Source organism: Caenorhabditis elegans, chromosome V (assembly GCF_000002985.6).
Source record: "Caenorhabditis elegans chromosome V".
Taxonomy (NCBI): Eukaryota; Metazoa; Nematoda; class Chromadorea; order Rhabditida; family Rhabditidae; genus Caenorhabditis; species Caenorhabditis elegans.
Window position 1 is genome coordinate 7,695,122 of NC_003283.11, and position 18,461 is coordinate 7,713,582.

At 33.3% G+C, this 18,461-nt stretch overlaps 5 protein-coding genes and 1 pseudogene across 6 annotated transcripts; 3 read left to right on the top strand and 3 right to left on the bottom strand.

Annotated features, from left to right (window-relative positions):
- Positions 1 to 2,020: 2,020 nt before the first annotated feature.
- Positions 2,021 to 5,693, top strand: ZK105.3 (Glycosyltransferase; the record flags this gene model as incomplete). Its single annotated transcript, NM_001359782.2, has 16 exons — positions 2,021 to 2,212; positions 2,256 to 2,370; positions 2,420 to 2,541; positions 2,629 to 2,714; positions 2,762 to 2,840; positions 3,016 to 3,122; positions 3,168 to 3,332; positions 3,376 to 3,696; positions 3,896 to 4,037; positions 4,098 to 4,173; positions 4,215 to 4,297; positions 4,370 to 4,742; positions 4,796 to 4,967; positions 5,170 to 5,289; positions 5,337 to 5,468; positions 5,516 to 5,693. The coding sequence occupies 16 exons, from the start codon at positions 2,021 to 2,023 to the stop codon at positions 5,637 to 5,639; spliced, it is 2,409 nt and encodes an 802-aa protein (NP_001346707.1). The 3' UTR covers positions 5,640 to 5,693.
- Positions 5,694 to 5,926: 233 nt separating this feature from the next.
- Positions 5,927 to 8,515, bottom strand: srsx-40 (G_PROTEIN_RECEP_F1_2 domain-containing protein; the record flags this gene model as incomplete). The annotated part of the gene is made up of 4 exons (NM_072593.4): positions 8,344 to 8,515; positions 6,417 to 6,639; positions 6,235 to 6,371; positions 5,927 to 6,135 (listed from the first exon to the last, which is right to left on the bottom strand). The coding sequence occupies exons 2-4, from the start codon at positions 6,629 to 6,631 to the stop codon at positions 5,927 to 5,929; spliced, it is 561 nt and encodes a 186-aa protein (NP_504994.3). The 5' UTR covers positions 6,632 to 6,639; positions 8,344 to 8,515.
- A 1,979-nt stretch (positions 8,516 to 10,494) lies between these two features.
- On the top strand, positions 10,495 to 11,834 carry srw-3 (G-protein coupled receptors family 1 profile domain-containing protein; the record flags this gene model as incomplete). The annotated part of the gene is made up of 3 exons (NM_072594.2): positions 10,495 to 11,021; positions 11,250 to 11,579; positions 11,645 to 11,834. The coding sequence occupies 3 exons, from the start codon at positions 10,495 to 10,497 to the stop codon at positions 11,832 to 11,834; spliced, it is 1,047 nt and encodes a 348-aa protein (NP_504995.2).
- Positions 11,835 to 11,903: 69 nt separating this feature from the next.
- ZK105.11 (T20D4.11-like domain-containing protein) lies at positions 11,904 to 13,504 on the bottom strand (the record flags this gene model as incomplete). Its single annotated transcript, NM_001269159.2, has 4 exons — positions 11,904 to 12,326; positions 12,372 to 12,686; positions 13,029 to 13,205; positions 13,250 to 13,504. 4 exons carry the CDS (start codon positions 13,502 to 13,504, stop codon positions 12,021 to 12,023), a joined length of 1,053 nt encoding a protein of 350 aa, NP_001256088.1. The 3' UTR covers positions 11,904 to 12,020.
- A 424-nt stretch (positions 13,505 to 13,928) lies between these two features.
- On the top strand, positions 13,929 to 14,916 carry srh-188 (annotated as a pseudogene). Its single transcript is given in 3 exon segments — positions 13,929 to 14,241; positions 14,290 to 14,600; positions 14,602 to 14,916. Coding segments are annotated over 3 exon segments (939 nt in total).
- Positions 14,917 to 17,091: 2,175 nt separating this feature from the next.
- On the bottom strand, positions 17,092 to 18,051 carry ZK105.13 (T20D4.11-like domain-containing protein). Its single transcript, NM_001307808.2, has 3 exons — positions 17,865 to 18,051; positions 17,512 to 17,820; positions 17,092 to 17,459 (listed from the first exon to the last, which is right to left on the bottom strand). Exons 1-3 carry the CDS (start codon positions 18,018 to 18,020, stop codon positions 17,118 to 17,120), a joined length of 807 nt encoding a protein of 268 aa, NP_001294737.1. The 5' UTR covers positions 18,021 to 18,051; the 3' UTR covers positions 17,092 to 17,117.
- Positions 18,052 to 18,461: the final 410 nt, after the last annotated feature.

Here is an 18,461-nt window from a genome sequence, read left to right on the forward strand (position 1 = left end):
ACTCCAAAAATGTCGGGACATGTGTGACACCTGCTCTACAACTCACACACATCATTCAGGCATTTTTGATTCCCAAAAATACATGAAAAGTCCACATGATATAAATTTTTAGACCCCCGACAGATAACGGCCAAATTTTACACTTTTGGATCGTTTGTATTCGATTCACACTTTTAAGAATGAAGAACTGCATGTCGCGAATAGCATGGAGCAGGATCTCCATTATTCACGACTTAATAATTATTCTATAATTATTGCATAAGTATTACTGTAATTGAACTCTACTGGCGAAGATCACTACTACGAACAATCCACATCCACATTGCTCTGAGAACTACATCATGCAACCAAGAACAAGGACGTCAATCCATTAAACACGTGAACCACTACCGCATGCACAAAAGGATGACGGACGCGAGCAGCCACGTGGTGACCTTTCCACGTCTACACCGACGACCACAAGACACGTGTACAACACCGCCCAACAGGAGATGCTCATCGAATCAGTCTTAACTTTTTACTCGCTTCATGTTCTTACTTTATGTTCTTGCGTTACTTGTCTATTAGTGTTACTAGTTGTCTATAATAAATCCTTGTAGAGTCACCAAGTGTACTGTTAGTTTAACTTATATAAAATACCACTGAACGCACTGCAAAACACTGCAGGCTTTCTGGAAAATGTTTTACCGCTTTTATACCGCTTGTAAATAACTTTGTTTTAAAAAATGAATATTTCAAAAATTTACTGTTAACCAAATAGTCTTGATTTGCATGATTTGCATGCAAATTTACTGTTAACCAAATAGTCTTGATTTGCATAAACTGATTTTTATCAATGTGGAATCTATAATAATGGTTCATATCTTTTCATTAACATCCTAGATTTACTGAACGATTTTTATAGTTGTGTTTCATTCAACGAGTTAACTAAATAAACATTTATAGTGTCTTGATAACTTTCCTCCAGAAAAGTGATAATGAAATTCTACGGAGAAAGTACACTTTTTGATCGACAACAAATTGCATTCTGAAAAATTATTTCCTACAAAATGTATGTACCACGAATGTTGCAGAAAAATCTTATCCTTTTACTTTAATTAATATTTTAATTGAATTAAACTATTTACTATTAGGGCTTTTGATGCCTGACTCATGACTGTTTTGGCCAATTGTTTGCATTTTGATGTCAACTCTTCTCAGACAAACGCTTAGTCGTCTAATTAGATTTCAACCAAATATAATGGGGACATAATTCATATTTGTTTAGAAATTCATGTTTGATTATATTTGCTCCATATTTTATTATAAAATCCATGTTACATTAGATTTGTTCCATATTAGATTAGAAATCCATATTTGATTAGATTTGTTCCGTATTGGATTAGATTTAAACCAATTTCATTAGATTTGTTTTATATTGGATTGGATTTCAACCATATTTGATTAGAAAATCCATATTGGATTAGAATAGGAAGCCTATTAATTATGTCCCCATTTGGTTGAAATCTAATTTTTGGTTGAAATCTAATTAGAGGACTAAGCGTTTATCTGAGTTGTGTTAAGTGTTTGCACATTGTAAAGGGTTATCTCTTTATTTTTTCTAACTTTGAAAGAAGAAATGGTTGAAATTCACTTCTATGAGACCAATATGACCAAATATCGTAGAAAAACATTTCAACCTTTTTTGAAAACTTATTATTATGGTCTCATTATGTTTTAAATATTAATATTCAAGCACATTAAATTTCTCAGGGAAATTTAATATTAGAATGGTATCCATCATATTGAGTTATAGGGGTCTCAAAGCAGCTGGGTTCAAAAGCAGCTAGCTGGTCATATAAAGAGACCACCACGTTGTAACTTCCATGAACATTTTGTATGTTCTTAAAAACGCCAAGTCGATCGCCGGACATCTGAACTTGTCTATTGTGACAAATGTCTCATCTCACTCTATCTTTTGTTTCTTTTATATAGATTCTAAAACAAGTATCAAGTGTTTATTCCACGAAAGTAATTTCAGATGAATTGGTCGATAAAGGCGTTGCTGTTTATTTCCTGCGCAACGACATTTTGCTATGTTGCACTAATGGGAAAAGCGGATCTATCTGCAAATGTAAAAAGAACAGAACTAATATCACCAGTTGTTGAAATAAAGAATGGAAATAAATGGATTGTTGTCACAAGTGTCAGTGCTCCAACTGAAGATGTTAAAGTAAACCGGTTCAGTGGTTTCAAATAACTGATACCATTTTCAGAGACTATCTTCATTTCCAGACTGGAACTTAGTTGTAGTAGCAGATACTAAAACTCCATTGGATTGGAAATTGGAAAATGTGCATTTCTTATCAGTCGAATATCAGAAGCAGTTGCGTGAGTTAAACATTGAATTCAATTTTTAATGCCAAATTTATATTTACAGCATTCTCCATATCTGCATTGCTCCCCTATAAATCATACACTCGAAAAAATATAGGCTATTTGTATGCAATTTCTCACGGAGCTGAATGGATTTATGACACGGATGATGACAATAAACCATATGTTAAGTTTACATTTTTTCAAGAATTTTTGTCCCATGAAATATCTGCTAATGATGGCATGTAAGATCTATGGGAACATTTGATTTCAGGTCAAGGATTAAAGCAATTCGACTTTGATGACACAATATCGGGAGTTCGGTATCGGCCTCAAATGAGAAGTGAGGAAAGAATATTGTAAGAAATTTCAAATATTGTGATTGCCTTTCATAACAGTTTTCTAGAAAACGACTTTTCAATCCTTACCGATTTTATGGAATGGATCAAATGTGGCCAAGAGGGTTTCCATTGGAACATATTGAGGTGGGAAAAAGTTAAGAGACAAAGGAAGACTTATGTATTCCTGTACGAACCTTCGCATTATTAATTCCACAGCGTGTTTTTTTATTTGTTTTTTAATATTGCAAAAAAACCAAATGACTTGTTTTCTTGAAAGCAATTATTTCCAAAAAAGTGAAAAAATTTCAAAAACGTTTAGAAACACACGAATGGGAACGATTCACAAGTATTGTGTTATCAAATGAAACGAGCAGCTGTGCAACAAGGTTTAGTGCGCCATGATCCGGACGTGGACGCAATTTATAGGTATGGAAAACTTTCAGTTATAAAGAAAATGTATAGAAATTTCAGACTGCTTCACGCTGACACTAAATCTGGTTTAAACTTGAAATTCAATAAGTTTGCTCCTCCCATAACTTTGTCCGTTGGCACATATTCTCCATGGAACTCACAGAATACATTGTTCCACAAATCAGCATTTCATACTTTGTTCCTCCCGACTACGGTGTCATTCAGGTTTACTATAAAATATTTTCATGGTTGACTTTTGATATTCCAGAACCACTGACATTTGGAGATCTTTTGTTTCTCAGAAAATCTTGCATTTATCCGGATTAACAGTGTCATTCGTACCAACAAACGCGGTACAATTCAGGAATGCGCATGACTATTTGAAAGATTTCAAGGACGAGAAACAAGTTTATGAAGATTCTGGAAAAATGATAGAATATCTTCATGACTGGAAATGTGCCCCTGAAAACTCTAGCGATTTGGAGAGATGTGTGAAACAGTTGGCTAATGATCTAGTTGAAGTGAAACTGTGGGGTAAAGAGGATGCTATGTTGACGGAAATGTTTTTGAACGATTTGAAGAGAGTGGGGTGAGTTGAAAAGAAAATGGAAGATTCTAGAAACGTAAAACAAATTTTCAACTAAAAGTTACATATCTGATAGTGAGTTTTATTATAAAAGTGAGTTTTAATATAAGAGGTGATTTGTAAAAGAAAAGAAACAATTATACATTTTTCACAAAAAATGGTAAAAGCGGTATTTTCAAATATACTCTTCTACTATTTATAGATTTGAATTCCCCCGCATACTTGATGGAAATTACGAGGATCCTTATACTCCATCGAAAAACGAAACCTCTAGAGATGTGAATTGCAGGAGAATGCAGCTAGACTTTGAATTAAAAGAAACAAAGAAAACTGACCTAGATGAGGTGGGAAAATTAACTCTCAAAAATGTATGAAACATGTGATATTTTATCTATTCATTCCAGAATGTTCAACGGGCTACTCGGAAAATAAATTATTTCGGAGATATCGTTTACTGGTGTAACGAAACTGATTATTCTAGTAAGTGTTCAATGTATGATTTTCTAATTCAGTATTCTCAGACTTAACGAATCAGTTCCCTTCTCCAGAGCAGCTTTCCAGGAAGCACGAAAACTCGTATGTTCTCAAAAAGAACTTAAACACGGTATGTTTGTCATTGTTAACCCGTTTTAGTTTTAAAAACAAACAACATAAATTTTTTTAACACAATTTTCAGGTCCTAATAGTTGTCAACAATTACCCATGGAAATATGGAATGGGTTTATTTCAAAGACTCTACGAACCATATTTTGCATCGACAATTTTCTGCGGTTCCTGGTATCCGGAAAATTTTACAAACGTTGATAACTTTACATCAACTATTTTTCCAATCAACTACGTTCATGTTAACCCTGCTGAAATCCACAAAGGATATTTTGCATATCATTGTGTCACTTTGGTTAAAGAAATGCGACTTAGCAATGTGGAAGGATATTTCATGATGGCAGACGATGCAATATTCAATATCTGGCAAAGAATTGATTACTCGAGAGTTTTCCATTTGAATGGAATCTACAACATTTCAAACGTTTGGTGGAGCGGAGATTATGGTGATTTGAAAATATTGGAACTTTCTTTTAGGTTTCTCCTTGTATTGTTGCAGGAAAAAAAGCAGCTATCAACATTTTGAAAACTATCAAAATCACTAACAATACAAAATTTCAAGATGCATGGAACAAATTTGACAAAGGATTGCAAAATTACGCTTTCTTCAACTTGACAGATAACGCAGAAACACAAATGCTGAATCCGATTGGAAAAAGTATCTCAGATTTGTGAGTTATGATTGCATCTTACTTTTCGGTAGGGTAAAGTTACACATGATTTTTGTGCACATTAGAAAAAACAAGTGACACATTGTTCACATCAGGGATGTGCGGCAAATCTCAAAATGCCAATTCGGCAAATTCGACAAATTCGGCAAACTTGCCGCACGCCCCTGGTTAACATATATCACAGTAATAATTCAAATTTCAGTTACTATATTCCCACATTACAAAGCGAGTACTATGCCAGTCTTATGCGGTTATTCTATGAAAACCAATTCTTCTTGGAAATCGCAGTGAATAGGTTTTTGCGATCCGTGGATCATTCAACGTAAATCAATTGTAAGCTGATTGTATTTATATGCAATTAAAGTTCAGATCTCTCTATGCTCGAACCAGTTATCTTTGGACAAACCGTGAGAAATGGGATACAGTTTATCACAAGAATATGGTTGCAATGCATCCTGTCAAAATTAGTAAATTCATGAAACCTGGTGCAGCTAGAAAGCGGTGAATTTTTTTTTCAGAATTTAGCAATAAAGTTCGAATTCTTGTAGATATTGCGCTTCAATACTTCAAATTTGGTCGGATATTATTTTCGGTGGATCTCGTAATTACACGGATAAAAGTGACGAAGAAATAGATTATATCAACGGGTTTCCTGTTAGACAGTTATATTAGTTATATTATTAGACAGTTATAGTTTCTTGAATTGAATTATGAATTGATCATTTTTTCTTAAATCGTTTATTGAAAGCATATGCAATTAAAAAAAAAGTGCACGTCAGACTTTTGTCAATTTTAGTTAAACTTTGTTCGCCTGAATAGTTGTCTGCTTATGAAAATGTACTTGTTGCAATTACTGGTCCAACTTGTTGACTTGATGCAAAAAATCTTGAAAACGCTTTTCGAAAGTCTCGTCTGTAGTTTTACAAATTAAAAAATCAACTCCTTGTAATCAAAAAAACTTACACAGTATAGCAAAATAAAGGGAGGGTGAAGCTTTGAGTTGAAAAGCTGATAATTCCAGCTGTTAGCTTTACAATTTGAATGCTTTCCAACGTGCTTTTGAAGTAAATGTTACCCATGAACATCACTGAATACGACAGAAACGCACCAAAGTAGTACATTACAGTGATTTTGATTAATGCTTGCACAATTGAAATGTTTGTGGAATCTTTAAAAAATCACATTACAAGTATTTCTGTTTGCCCGAAGAGTTTTTGCGCATTAAACAGTCCTATACTATTCCTATACTACAATCCTATAAACTCACCGTATTCCATAGCCTTCATCCGATAATTCACGAAATATTGCAGTGGGAATAAGATAATTGCAAATGAGAACGTTGAAACTTTGTACAAGTAGTACGCGTCGCCAAAACAGTTTGAAAGAACACAAATGTTTGAAGAGCTGGAAAACTATTTTTCAGTTTTAAGATTACAGCGCAAGTTCTACTTTTCAGTATCTTGTTGTAGGATAGCAAAGCCAAGAATCCAAAGAGCGTAGATAACTGGAAAGACGAGTAGAAATCCAATATAATACACTTCACAATGTTTCAAATTCTTGTATTGAATAGGTGTACACGTGGCAATTATTCTGTCGATTGTCAAAATAAGCGGCATAATTGTAAATGCGACAGCTCCAAAAGAACGCGGGATAGACAGGTACATGCAAATGTCTGGAAAAAAAATTATTTTGAACTCACAATCAATCTGTCTCAATTTCTAATATGTTTTTTTCTATAATTGCAATAACTTCTCGGTTTTTGAGTACATTTCTAGATTATTTTGAAAATAAACCAACCGCCAAATTTTGGGTACCCGGCCCCGCTTTTGTGTTTGTCTGTACAAAACTTATATGTGTTTCTGGCATGCAGGCAAGTTAAGCGAAATTAGAAAATTTTCACAGACAGATTATTCAAAAGTTCAGGTACCTTGTCGGAAAGGAACAATGATGGAAATTAATATTAGAGGTATTCCAGAAAACTGAAAAAGTTGAAAAACTATGGAAACCAAAATCAGACGATAAAACATGGACTTCAAGTTTTTGTTTTTCAAAATTATAATCAAGAAAATCAAGTTGAAAAAGAATCCGATGATGAATAGGAAACCGTAAATAACAATGATATATGCGAACTTGAAGTTGGTCCAAGTGGTATTGAACATGGTTCGGGGAACAGTTGTATATGAAAATGAAGAATAGAAGAAGAGGTGGGAAGGTGTAATGAAAAACATGAAGGGGCTCCGGAAATTGAAAAATGGTTATGTTGGACATTGAATAATATGTATACAGTTGATGATCAAACGTTGTTTTATGTCTGGCAAAAAGTAATGTGACACACATTAATAATCTGAGTAATCTGAGGGTGTAATAATTCTGTAAAGTTTGAATTCTAAAGTTTGAATTTGAAGGCAGTGCTCGTACGTATTTCGGTTTAGATTGATCTCGCTGTAAAATAGTTGACAAATTCGGAAATTATCATTTAATACTAATGGTAAATAACTCGTTTAAGAAAAAATTTAAAACAAAGAAATTTTCAACATTTACTTTATAATTTTGATTAAGAGAACTTTTTTTGATTTCGAATGCAATTTTGCACTTTCTCGATCGCAAAAGTAAGACTATGGGCAACAACAGTTCGGTTTTTTCAAATTTTCAAATTGGTTGTCAAGGCAAACACAATTCATGTAAACCATACTAAAAAATGGAAAGAAATTGTTTAATTGAACAGCTCAAATGAAGACCAGATTGAGGCGAAACCAATTATCGATTCGTCTTCAATTCAAATGTTGAGTTTTTTCAACCTTGTAAAATCCATTTGAGCCAATCAAAATTAAATTATTGGACAAATCAATAATAGACCACACCTCTATCTTGGTGTTTTTCAGGCAAATACTCATTGACTCCAAAATCATTGACTACCTGTTCTCATTGCCTACCCTTGCTCATTGACTACCTCTTTCTCATTGACTACCTGTGCTCATTGCCTTCCTGTTCTCATTGCCTACTTGTTGCTCGTTGACTACTTTTTCTCATTGCCTACTCTTTCTCATTGCCTACCCTTTGCTCATTGTCTACTCGTTTTCTTCATCAGTCAAGAGGCACATACAAGGACCGTATTCCAAGAATACATCAAAGGTACATCTACTCAATTTGTTCATTCATTCAAAGGGTATACATATTTACAATCTTTCAATCTGTACACAACATTTCGGGCAACAATTAGTAGTAGCTGAGTCATGTTTTAATTTACATTAATTTTGATAGGACACGCAAAGGCTGGGCAACATTCATTATCCATCAACATTAATAGCAACAATAGCAACAAAAAACAACAATTAAAATTTTGAAAAAAAGTGGCAAAGAACGTAAAATCAATAACCATGATATTTGGCATAAGAAATTCATTGGGAGTCGGAGTCAATCACTCGTTTTCTGCTTTTGAGCATATAGGAACATGATGCCGTAGTATCAGACATGTCAAACAAGGATGCACTGGAGTTGATGGTGGCATTCGTTCTAAAAATGAAATAACCTCCAAAACTCTCTGAACTGAGTATTTTCAAACTGGCGTATCTCAAAAAATACACATCTGGAAAACATATGTCCAACTAACAAAATGATCAGAAATATTTGTTCTTTCTAATTCAATTGTTTTTATTTCAATACACCAACTTTTTGTAGAGTTACACGGAGTCAAAGCCATTTTAGCAAAATTCACAAAAAATTTTAAGAAGTCTTTTGTTGTACCGTTTAGAACTCAACTTTCATTGAATTTCAGAAGATAAATTTTGTCGCTTTCTCGAGAAGCAAAAGTCCGATTTCATTTTTCGGAGCAAATGACGATTTTGGAGATGGACAGTGTTTTTTGAAAGATTTTTTAGGACATTGTAGAGACATCAAAAAAGTGATCATTTTTCAAAATTTCAAGCCGATACGTTGAATATGAAGATTTTTAAAAGCGAAATTGGATTTCTGCGAAAAACAGTTTGTAACTTGGCGGAACATGAAAATATCCGAAAACTTGAAACTGGTAAAATGCGGAAAAATATTTTTTACTCACTATTCAACAAAATTTATCTTTTGAAATTTAATGAAAGTTGAGTTATAAAGGGTACAACAAAAGACTTCTTAAAATTTTTTGTGAATTTTGCTAAAATGGCTTTGACTCCGTGTAACTCTACAAAAAGTTGGTGTATTGAAATAAAAACAATTGAATTAGAAATAACAAATATTTCTGATCATTTTGTTAGTTGGACATTTGTTTTCCAGATGTGTATTTTTTGAGATACGCCAGTTTGAAAATACTCAGTTCAGAGAGTTTTGGAGGTTATTTCATTTTTAGAACGAATGCCACCATCAACTCCAGTGCATCCTTGTCTGACATGTCTGATACTACGGCATCATGTTCCTATATGCTCAAAAGCAGAAAACGAGTGATTGACTCCGACTCCCAATGAATTTCTTTTGCCAAATTTCATTGTTATTGATTTTACGTTCTTTGCCACTTTTTTCAAATTTTTAAATGTTGTTTTTTGTTGTTATTGTTGCTATTAATGTTGATGGATAATGAATGTTGCCCAGCCTTTGCGTGTCTTATCAAAATTAATATAAATTAAAACATGACTCAGCTACTACTAATTGTTGCCCGAAATGTTGTGTACAGATTGAAAGATTGTAAATATGTATACCCTTTGAATGAATGAACAAATTGAGTAGATGTACCTTTGATGTATTCTTGGAATACGGTCCTTGTACGTGCCTCTTGACTGATGAAGAAAACGAGTAGACAATGAGCAAAGGGTAGGCAATGAAAAAGAGTAGGCAATGAGAAAAAGTAGTCAACGAGCAACAAGTAGGCAATGAGAACAGGAAGGCAATGATTTTGGAGTCAATGAGTATTTGCCTGTTTTTCATGTGTGTTAATAAAGTTTTCCAAAAGTGATAGGTTACCATAGGTGCACAGGATGATATTTCTATCGGTGAGTTTGATACAAACTCACAATCGATGTAAAATTGACACGCCGTTGCTTCAATCAGTTTCGGTTCCAGTCCTCTTCAAAATTTAAATTTTTTTTCATTTCTTGTCTTTCCAACATTTAATTATGGTTTTCATTTTCGGGCTAATTGAAGCAAAACACAGATTTTCTAAATATTGTTTGCTCCCTGACAAATAATGCACCAAGTAAATTCATTTAATAATAACACAATGTGGGACTAGTTTTTATTTACTATTAGAAAAATAAACACATTATAAAAGACGTGTTTGGCGTTTGGTTCACAGAAAATACTGCCCTGCAAAATGGGATAGCCAATAAAGTTTATTTATATGCGGGATAAATGCTACGGAAAAATTCAAGCAATGGCAATATGTTCTTTGTCTGAAAAAATTAATTTAAGATTAAAAGAAATCATAGGCCACTATAACAACTGTAATTTCTTCTAAGACACCAAGTGTCTACCAAAAACCTATAAAAGTAGGAAACTCAACATTTTCTCAATGATAAATATGGAGACAACTACCCATCAAATAATGATCAGCTACATATCCCCACCGGATTGGTATAGAGAAGCATATTACGTATTCAACTACGTGATATGCATACTTCAATTTTTCGGTTTTGGCATAAATCTCATACATTTTTCGATTCTCACAAGAAAACATATGAGGTCCAATTCAATTTATTGTTTGATGTGTGGAATTTGCGCCTGTGATCTTCTAACCCAGATCAACACTTTTCTCATTTTTTCTCCATTTTGGATAAGAGAAACCAAAGTTGGTGAAGAATGCTACATGACTCATACGTTCATAGATGCAATCTTATATTTACATGGAACTACTGTACTCGACATAACACAACGTGGCGCTTCGTGGATGGCAGTGTTTTTGGCTTTTTATAGAACATTAGCTATCATGTTTCCCATGAATGGGAGAATTCAGAAGCTGTCTCGGCCAGTTAGTGCAGTTGTGACAATTATGGTTGTGCTGGTGTTCACGTCTCTTACTACTTGGATGGTTCAAGCGAGGAGAATAATACGGCCTTATGATTGGGATTATGAGTAAGTTAGTATTTTTTGAATACCTCAAAGATGGCCGATAACTGAAAGAAATTTTGATGCGAAATCGCAGTAATTCTAAAACCGGTCGGCTTCTATTTTTTCTATTTTCTTTTTCTGGGTGATAAAACATTGTTTATTTCAAATTGAATAACAGTTTTTAACTTAAGAAGATACCAATGTTGATTTCACAAAAATAAAAAAAGTTTAAAAAACCTTATAATTTTCAAGTTGTGATGGAAATGAAATCCCTCTTCCCGAGACTCGATACGGAGTTCTTGTGCCAAATGAGTTTGCCGCAATTCAAAGCAAGCTTGTCTCTGTTTATGGCTTCATCAAGGCGCTCCCTTCGCTGATCGATCCAATTTTGACGATTTTATTGATTATTGAACTGAGAAAAGCAGCAAAACGGCGCAAAAACCGCGGGAAATCGGCTTGTGATAAAAAGGACAGTACGACAAAATTGGTCATATTCGTGACGATTTCTTTCTTTTTTCTGGAAGTCCCAAATGGATTTTCACATGTTGTAAATGGATTTTCGTATGGCAATGTTCCATTGAGGTTTTTTAAATTTTTTTAAGAGGCTCTGCATTTAAGAAAATGTCATGCAATGAGATAAATTTCAGAACACTGTCTGTAATGATACCAGTTTTTGCTGAAATACTACCAGTTATGAATTCGTCATCACATTTCTTCATATGCCTTCTTATGTCTACTCAGTATCGAGAAACAGTTATTTCTATATTTGAAAGACATGGTGCTGAACGTAAAAAAATCATAATTGTTCAGGAATGCAAATCTACGAGATCACATTGAAATTATTATATTTTCACTTTTCTTGATTCCGTTTCTCACTATTTTTCATGTAATTTGTTTTTAATTATAATCATCAGAATAAATTTTATTTAAAAATTAGCAATTTTGCATTTCAAATCACGAAATACGGAATGAAGTCAATAAAACGTATTCATAGTTTTCGTTCTGAAATTAATTGTGAAAGATTTATTCAAGCTTTGCAGAAGTATTATTATTAATGGCATTCAGAAATTCGAAAATATCTTTTGTTCCATTGTTTTTCACATCTCCACATATTCTGTCAATTAACAGTTGCCTGCATTCAAGTCTATCCACTAGTTCACTGCCTTCCAGACATGTATGATTTTCGTTGAGAAACTTTGAGTCTTCCGCGTTTTTAATATTTAAAAGACATGTCGAGTAGCTGCTATTATAAATTTCAAACTTCAAAGTTTCAAGTTTCAGGTGTTTGATTTGATTTTCATTATAGTGGCAAGAGTGAGTCATGCATTCCTGGAAGTATCCACATATTGTTTAAAACTTGCAATAAAAACGTACCGCAAGGTCACTTCCAAAATTTTTGACACTGGTACTTTTGCCTATTTTATTTGTATTACTCAAATTCAAGAGCTTATTTTCCGTTTCCCAAGCTTCTTTTATCATTTCACACTGAAGTTTCTGATAGTGAGAGTGAACATCTGTACATGTTTTATCTGTGAATTCTATCGTTAGATAGTCAACCACTTGCTGATAATTTTCTGTTATAAACTGAGCAGATTCTCGATCACATTCAAACACTTGGCTTCGATTGAAAACATTCAAAACGCATTGCTCACCAGTGAGGAACGCTTCTCGTCTAGCAGTAAGGTTATACTGAAAATTTCATCAAGTTTTGTGAAGTAGGAGGACTAGCAGTCTTTTCAACCTCGTACCCTTATCAATCGTAAGCTATTAGAACAATTATTTTTTAGAGCAATTCTAGTTTCCGAGCTCAAATTAGGTAGGGGGCAGAGAGTTCTTGGGTGGCTTGTCATGACTTGAAAGAATCTGTGATGAATTTTGCTCTTGCAGTTTGCACAATTTCTGCTTTTACAGCAATTTTTGTTTACGAGCTCATATTAGGTAGGGGCAATTCCAGCTTTAAGGATTATCTTATAGTTAGGTATGTATATTTCCTTTTAACTACTGCCACACAATTTAAAAATAAAAACGTACCGATAAGAAACCAGGCTCACGGAGACAATCGTAATAATCAACTACGTAAATTTGATCGAAAAACCATTTAATGCACGATGGAACATCGCCCAAAATGTATTGATCTCTGTTGCAATTAATCTGATTTTCATTCAGTTTGTCAATTGATTCTCGACATTTTATAGAGCTATAGCAATTCTGAAACCTTTAAAATTAAAGAATATTCCCGTTCAGATTTGCACCGTTAAATTTAGGCATAGTTTTTTTCTCATCATTATATCGTCTGTTTTAGGCGAGTTTAAGTTTCTATAATTGGATAGTGTTTTCTCCAGAGGAGAACAGTTGGTCACAAGTTTATAGATTTCTGCAGTTGTGCAAGATAGTAAGCCACAGTTTATTGGTGGAAAAATCAATAAATATGACATAAAACATATAATAGAGACAGGCATGAATACCAAATGAAATTTATTGTAAAAAAATAACCATTCAGTGACCATACCGTTCTGTTTCTAGTCTCGGCGATAATCCTTTGAACCGAAAAGTTTCAAATTTTTCTGTAATCTGAATGCTGTGGTTTAGCCCTCTTTAGTATTCAATTAAAAATTTTTTTTTTGAAAAATTACTACAGAAAATATTTTTAGGTCAACTTTGTCAAAAAAAACCTCAAAGCATGAAACAATGTTTTTTAAACTCAGAGAACCAAAAACTTGGAGCATTGCTTTCAAAGTTATTGTCAACTAAGTGTACAGAAACTCTGTTCGATAATTAATTCAATTTAAAATGTCATTGCTTAATTGAAAAATCACACAAAATCATTATTAGTCAGAGCAGCTGGTAACAAAATATGCTTATTTTGAAAACACATTTTCTTATAATAATTCAGCGAGTTTTCTTCCTTTTTTTCTTAAAAGTAGCTCTCAAATGGTTTGCATTCAACCCACAAGCTACCTGGATTCTCCTGATTTTTCCCTTCATGTTACATCATTAATATCAACTCCAATTCACTTGATTGCACTTTATATCATTTTACGAAAAACTCCAGCATATATGAATACAGTGAAATGGTATTTGTTAAACTTACATGGGTGGATAATGTTATATGATTATTCAGTTGGCTTACTTATGGAGCCAGTTCTTTTGCTGCCTTGTTTGGCAGTATTCCCACGTGGAATTTTGTCCGTAGTAGGTGTTCCGACTTCATTTCAAGCGTTGATGGTGGTAATGTTTCTCGCAAGTAATACATTTTTGAGCGTAAAACCAACAAAGAATATATCTCTTTTAGATGTTCATGTCTCCGTGACTGCAATTTTTGAAAGCCGATTTTTCATACTTTGTAAATTTACTGGAAAGAAGTATTGGGCTCTGCTTCGATGGTCTCGCAGCGCATTATACCCGAGGAAGATCGAAGTAATTGTAGTATTTCAGAAAATTCCCTGTCTTCCCGACTATTTCTATGAAAACACTTTTGTGGCGGCTGTTCACACAACTTTCCACGTTTCCACAAGTTTCATTTTTGTTTTAATCGTTTGTATCGAAGTTTTAACATTTGTAATTTGTATTTTTTGGCATTTCATGCAGCAACAAAAATGCTCTCAAAACGTTTCAAGTTCAGAAAATGCTTTTCTTCGCACTAATTATCCAAATGGGTGTTCCATTAGTCATGCTAATCATTTCACTGACATGTGCATTTATATCAGTTTTATCTCTATATTACAATCAAAAAGTCACAAATTTCTTTGTGATAATCGGTTCGTTGCATGGAGTTGTTTCAACATTGATGATGCTTTTTGTTCATAAGCCTTATCGTGACGCTTTGAAAGGATTCGTTTCAAAACAACAGCCACGTAGCCAGCAGAGAACACGTGGATTCAAAGTTACTACTCAAAAAGTATGTTATCTTGATCTATGACAAAATTTACCGCTAAATTTGTAATAAAATTTTTGATTGGTTAAATAACAATAACATTCAAATTCTGAGAAGCCAGTATAAGACAGGTGAAAACACGTTTTTTTTAATTAGTGCTGGCAATGAAAGAAAGAAATAATGTGTTAGATTCCGTTTTTGAAAACTCAGTATTTCTTGAAGTTAAAGGGGGAGTAGAGTTTGTGGGGAAATATATGTTTCTGACTCTAATTTTGCCCCTGATGCCGAATATCGATGTGAAAAAATTCAAAAAAATTTCCCTGATTTTATATTAATTTTTAAAATCCGAAAATTCATTGGATGCCACTATGTGAGTTTTCAAACGCCGAATTTTCCCGCCAGAGACGCCCCGCCTACGAAACCGTGCCGCAAGTGTGGGTTTACGAGGTGAATATTTTCCTTCTATTTTTATTTGATTTTATACCGATTTTCGTCGATTTTTCTCATTTTTTCGCTGTTTTATATTGAAATGTTTGTTATTTCTCTTAAATTATGCCTTTCTATTGATGAAATACACAAAATTTCATGAAAACTCCATTTTCAGCACAAATTCGACGGGAAACAAGGTGGAGGCAACCGTGGACAATAAATCTATTACTTATTCGTGTGTAATGCTTTTGTTTTTTTAGACAAAACAAGTAAATTTATTATAAGACTGTTTATATTCAATAAACTTTACAAAAAAAACATTTTTGGGAAAAAAAACTACAAAAATCGAAGATTGTCCTCGGGAGCGTGACGAATCAACGTGTTCCGGATAACTGAAATGTTAAATGTTTGTATTAATGTGGAGAACTTTCGTTATTGAGATTTGTAAATAGACTATTGATAAGCACTAGGATTAAAATAGGAAGTTTAATTAAATTTATTACGATAGTAAGATATTTGCCGAATAAATCGACATACTGATGATTTTTAGGATGTTTTAGGCTTAATTATTTAGCGATTCTTACTTTTCAATTGTTTTTTAAATAATATTTTCTATAAGAAGTACTCACTTTCCAAAAAATCGTCGTGTCTCCGCGATTTTCCTCGTTTCCCGTCGAATTTGTGCTGAAAATGGAATTTTTCATGAAATTTTGTGTATTTCATCAATAGAAAGGCATAATTTAAGAGAAATAACAAAAATTTCAATATAAAACGGCGAAAAAATGAGAAAAATCGACGAAAATCGGTATAAAATCAAATAAAAATAGAAGGAAAATATTCACCTCGTAAACCCACACTTGCGGCACGGTTTCGTAGGCGGGGCGTCTCTGGCGGGAAAATTCAGCGTTTGAAAACTCACATAGTGGCATCCAATGAATTTTCGGATTTTAAAAATTAATATAAAATCAGGGAAATTTTTTTGAATTTTTTCACATCGATATTCGGCATCAGGGGCAAAATTAGAGTCAGAAACATATATTTCCCCACAAACTCTACTCCCCCTTTAAAAAATTTCAGCAATCTAAAAATGTAGGATTGTTTCTTAAATTGTATTGCTGAATATTTTCGATTACCGCGCATCACTTATTCTAGCCAGCTTGATATAATAACAGGATACAGAATCTTGTGGGTTGAATTGAATTTTTTGTAACAAGTAAGTGGTGACCACAATGAGGAATCATTAGTAATTCTGCGGGCCGCATACATTCTTTCTTGCGGTTTTAGCTATAGTTAAAATTATTTCTCGGAAATTATAATCGGAATAAGTATTGGAAAATGCATAAGATACTTTAAAGCTTTAAACACGGGAAGCTGGTAATAAATATCTTAAACTAGAACTGAACTTTACGGGTACTGTGTTTTATTTACGAGATGGAATAGTATTTTGTTGTGTGTACGTGATTGAGGAAAAATCTATTTGACACAAAAATCTTTAATCCAGTTGTTTACGTTTTCAACTACAACTATGATCAAATAACGAATGATTCTCTGCAGTTTGTTTCAATACCTCAAAAAAGTTTTGCAAGCCTTAAAATTTCAATACAAAAGTTTGTTCAAACTTAAGTTCAATATTATTCAAAAAATATAAAATATCACACTCATGAATTAGTATTCCCTTGAAAAAATTCTAATCTGATTTGAATTTTTTACAAATATATCGAGTTTGAAAGTTTTCAAACATTGAAAATAAGAAAAAGTTGGGACAGAGTTTCAGGTGATTTTCAAATTAGCAAACAATGCACAACTTTATTTTATGATTAAATAGGGTTATAACCAGTAAAATAACTCAATGTGCTATTAAGAGTTTTCACAAACAATGCTGCATGCTTCTTAAAATCGGCTACAGAAGATTTACCACAATGCTTCTTCATAATCCATTTGTTACACCATTTTTTGGTTGTAAACATTTGCATTAATGTAGACACTTTTTTGGTTTGAAAATCAAAATTCACACATTTGTATTTTGGCAGAGCTTCTTTGTTTGCACGTATCTTTGACAAGCAAGCAATAAACGGTGTCTGTTTTAAGTCGATGACATCACACTCATCTTCTACCATCCGCGTGCTCGAATCGTGAGGTGAACAACTGTAAGTAGAATTCTGGAACAGGTACTGGTTAAGGGTTTAATGTTTGGTCTCAAATTTATCTCACCTTAAAACCTTGGCACACTTTGCTTATGTTTGCCACATCTTTTGCTTCGAACTTCTTGGTAGAGTTTTTATAATTCTTAAGCAGAAGATAAGCATCTCTTCCAGATTGTCTCCATCTACACTGTGCGAAAAGATAATGAGGATCAAAACAATCGGAGACATTTTCTGGTTTTTTAGTGATAGTTTCAAGATACTTGTCATAATTTTTCGAAATGTTTTCAATAATCGGTTTGTCACAAATCGACTTTATTGTGTCGAAAAAACATGTCTTCCCGGTTGTAAATGCTTTTTGTTGGGTTTTCGGATCGCTCTAAAACCACAGAGATTTAGCAAAAATGAAGTTTGCAATCAAACCGAAAGAAATGAAATGTTCTTCTGACAGTCACGTGTATCTCCCAGTGCAACAGTGCAAAATGATCGGATACAGTAATACGAGTCTTGGTTATGCCAGGAATAAGGTGTTGCCATATTGAAGAGGAGAACAATCAAAAACTCACGAAACAAATTCATTGTGAAAATTAGAGTACTGGAAACTCTGAAAAGGATATAGTTATTTTTTAGACTGCAAAAAGAAAAAATTAATGTGAAAAATTATCAAACCGATTATTAAACATGTAAAAATTATTAAACATGTTTCCCCATTAGACATTACCATGCTTATATAGTACATCAAAGAATCAAACCAACACACAGTTAATCCCACTATTTCTATTATTTACTACAATACCCAGTGAGTCACTCTAAATATCAAAGAATCAAATAAACTTCTCGCTGTGCGTAACAAAATCCACTTGAATCGAAAGTGTTCCTTGGACAATGGATGGATAAAATGTAACCAAATTTGTTCATCCATTGACTGAAAATATTACATTTGAATATTTTGAACTGCCAGAAAAATGTGTGAGAAAATTCCGAAGAAATGTTTAATTTTTTGAGAATTTCTAACTACAA

Coding starts and splice junctions, on each gene's coding strand:
- ZK105.13 (NM_001307808.2), bottom strand. CDS start 18,020: ATGAATTTGTTTCGTGAGTTTTTGATTGTTCTCCTCTTCAATATGGCA. Junction 17,821..17,864: donor AGAACATTTCATTTCTTTCG/GTTTGATTGCAA, acceptor CTGTGGTTTTAG/AGCGATCCGAAAACCCAACA. Junction 17,460..17,511: donor AAGTGTGCCAAGGTTTTAAG/GTGAGATAAATT, acceptor TACCTGTTCCAG/AATTCTACTTACAGTTGTTC.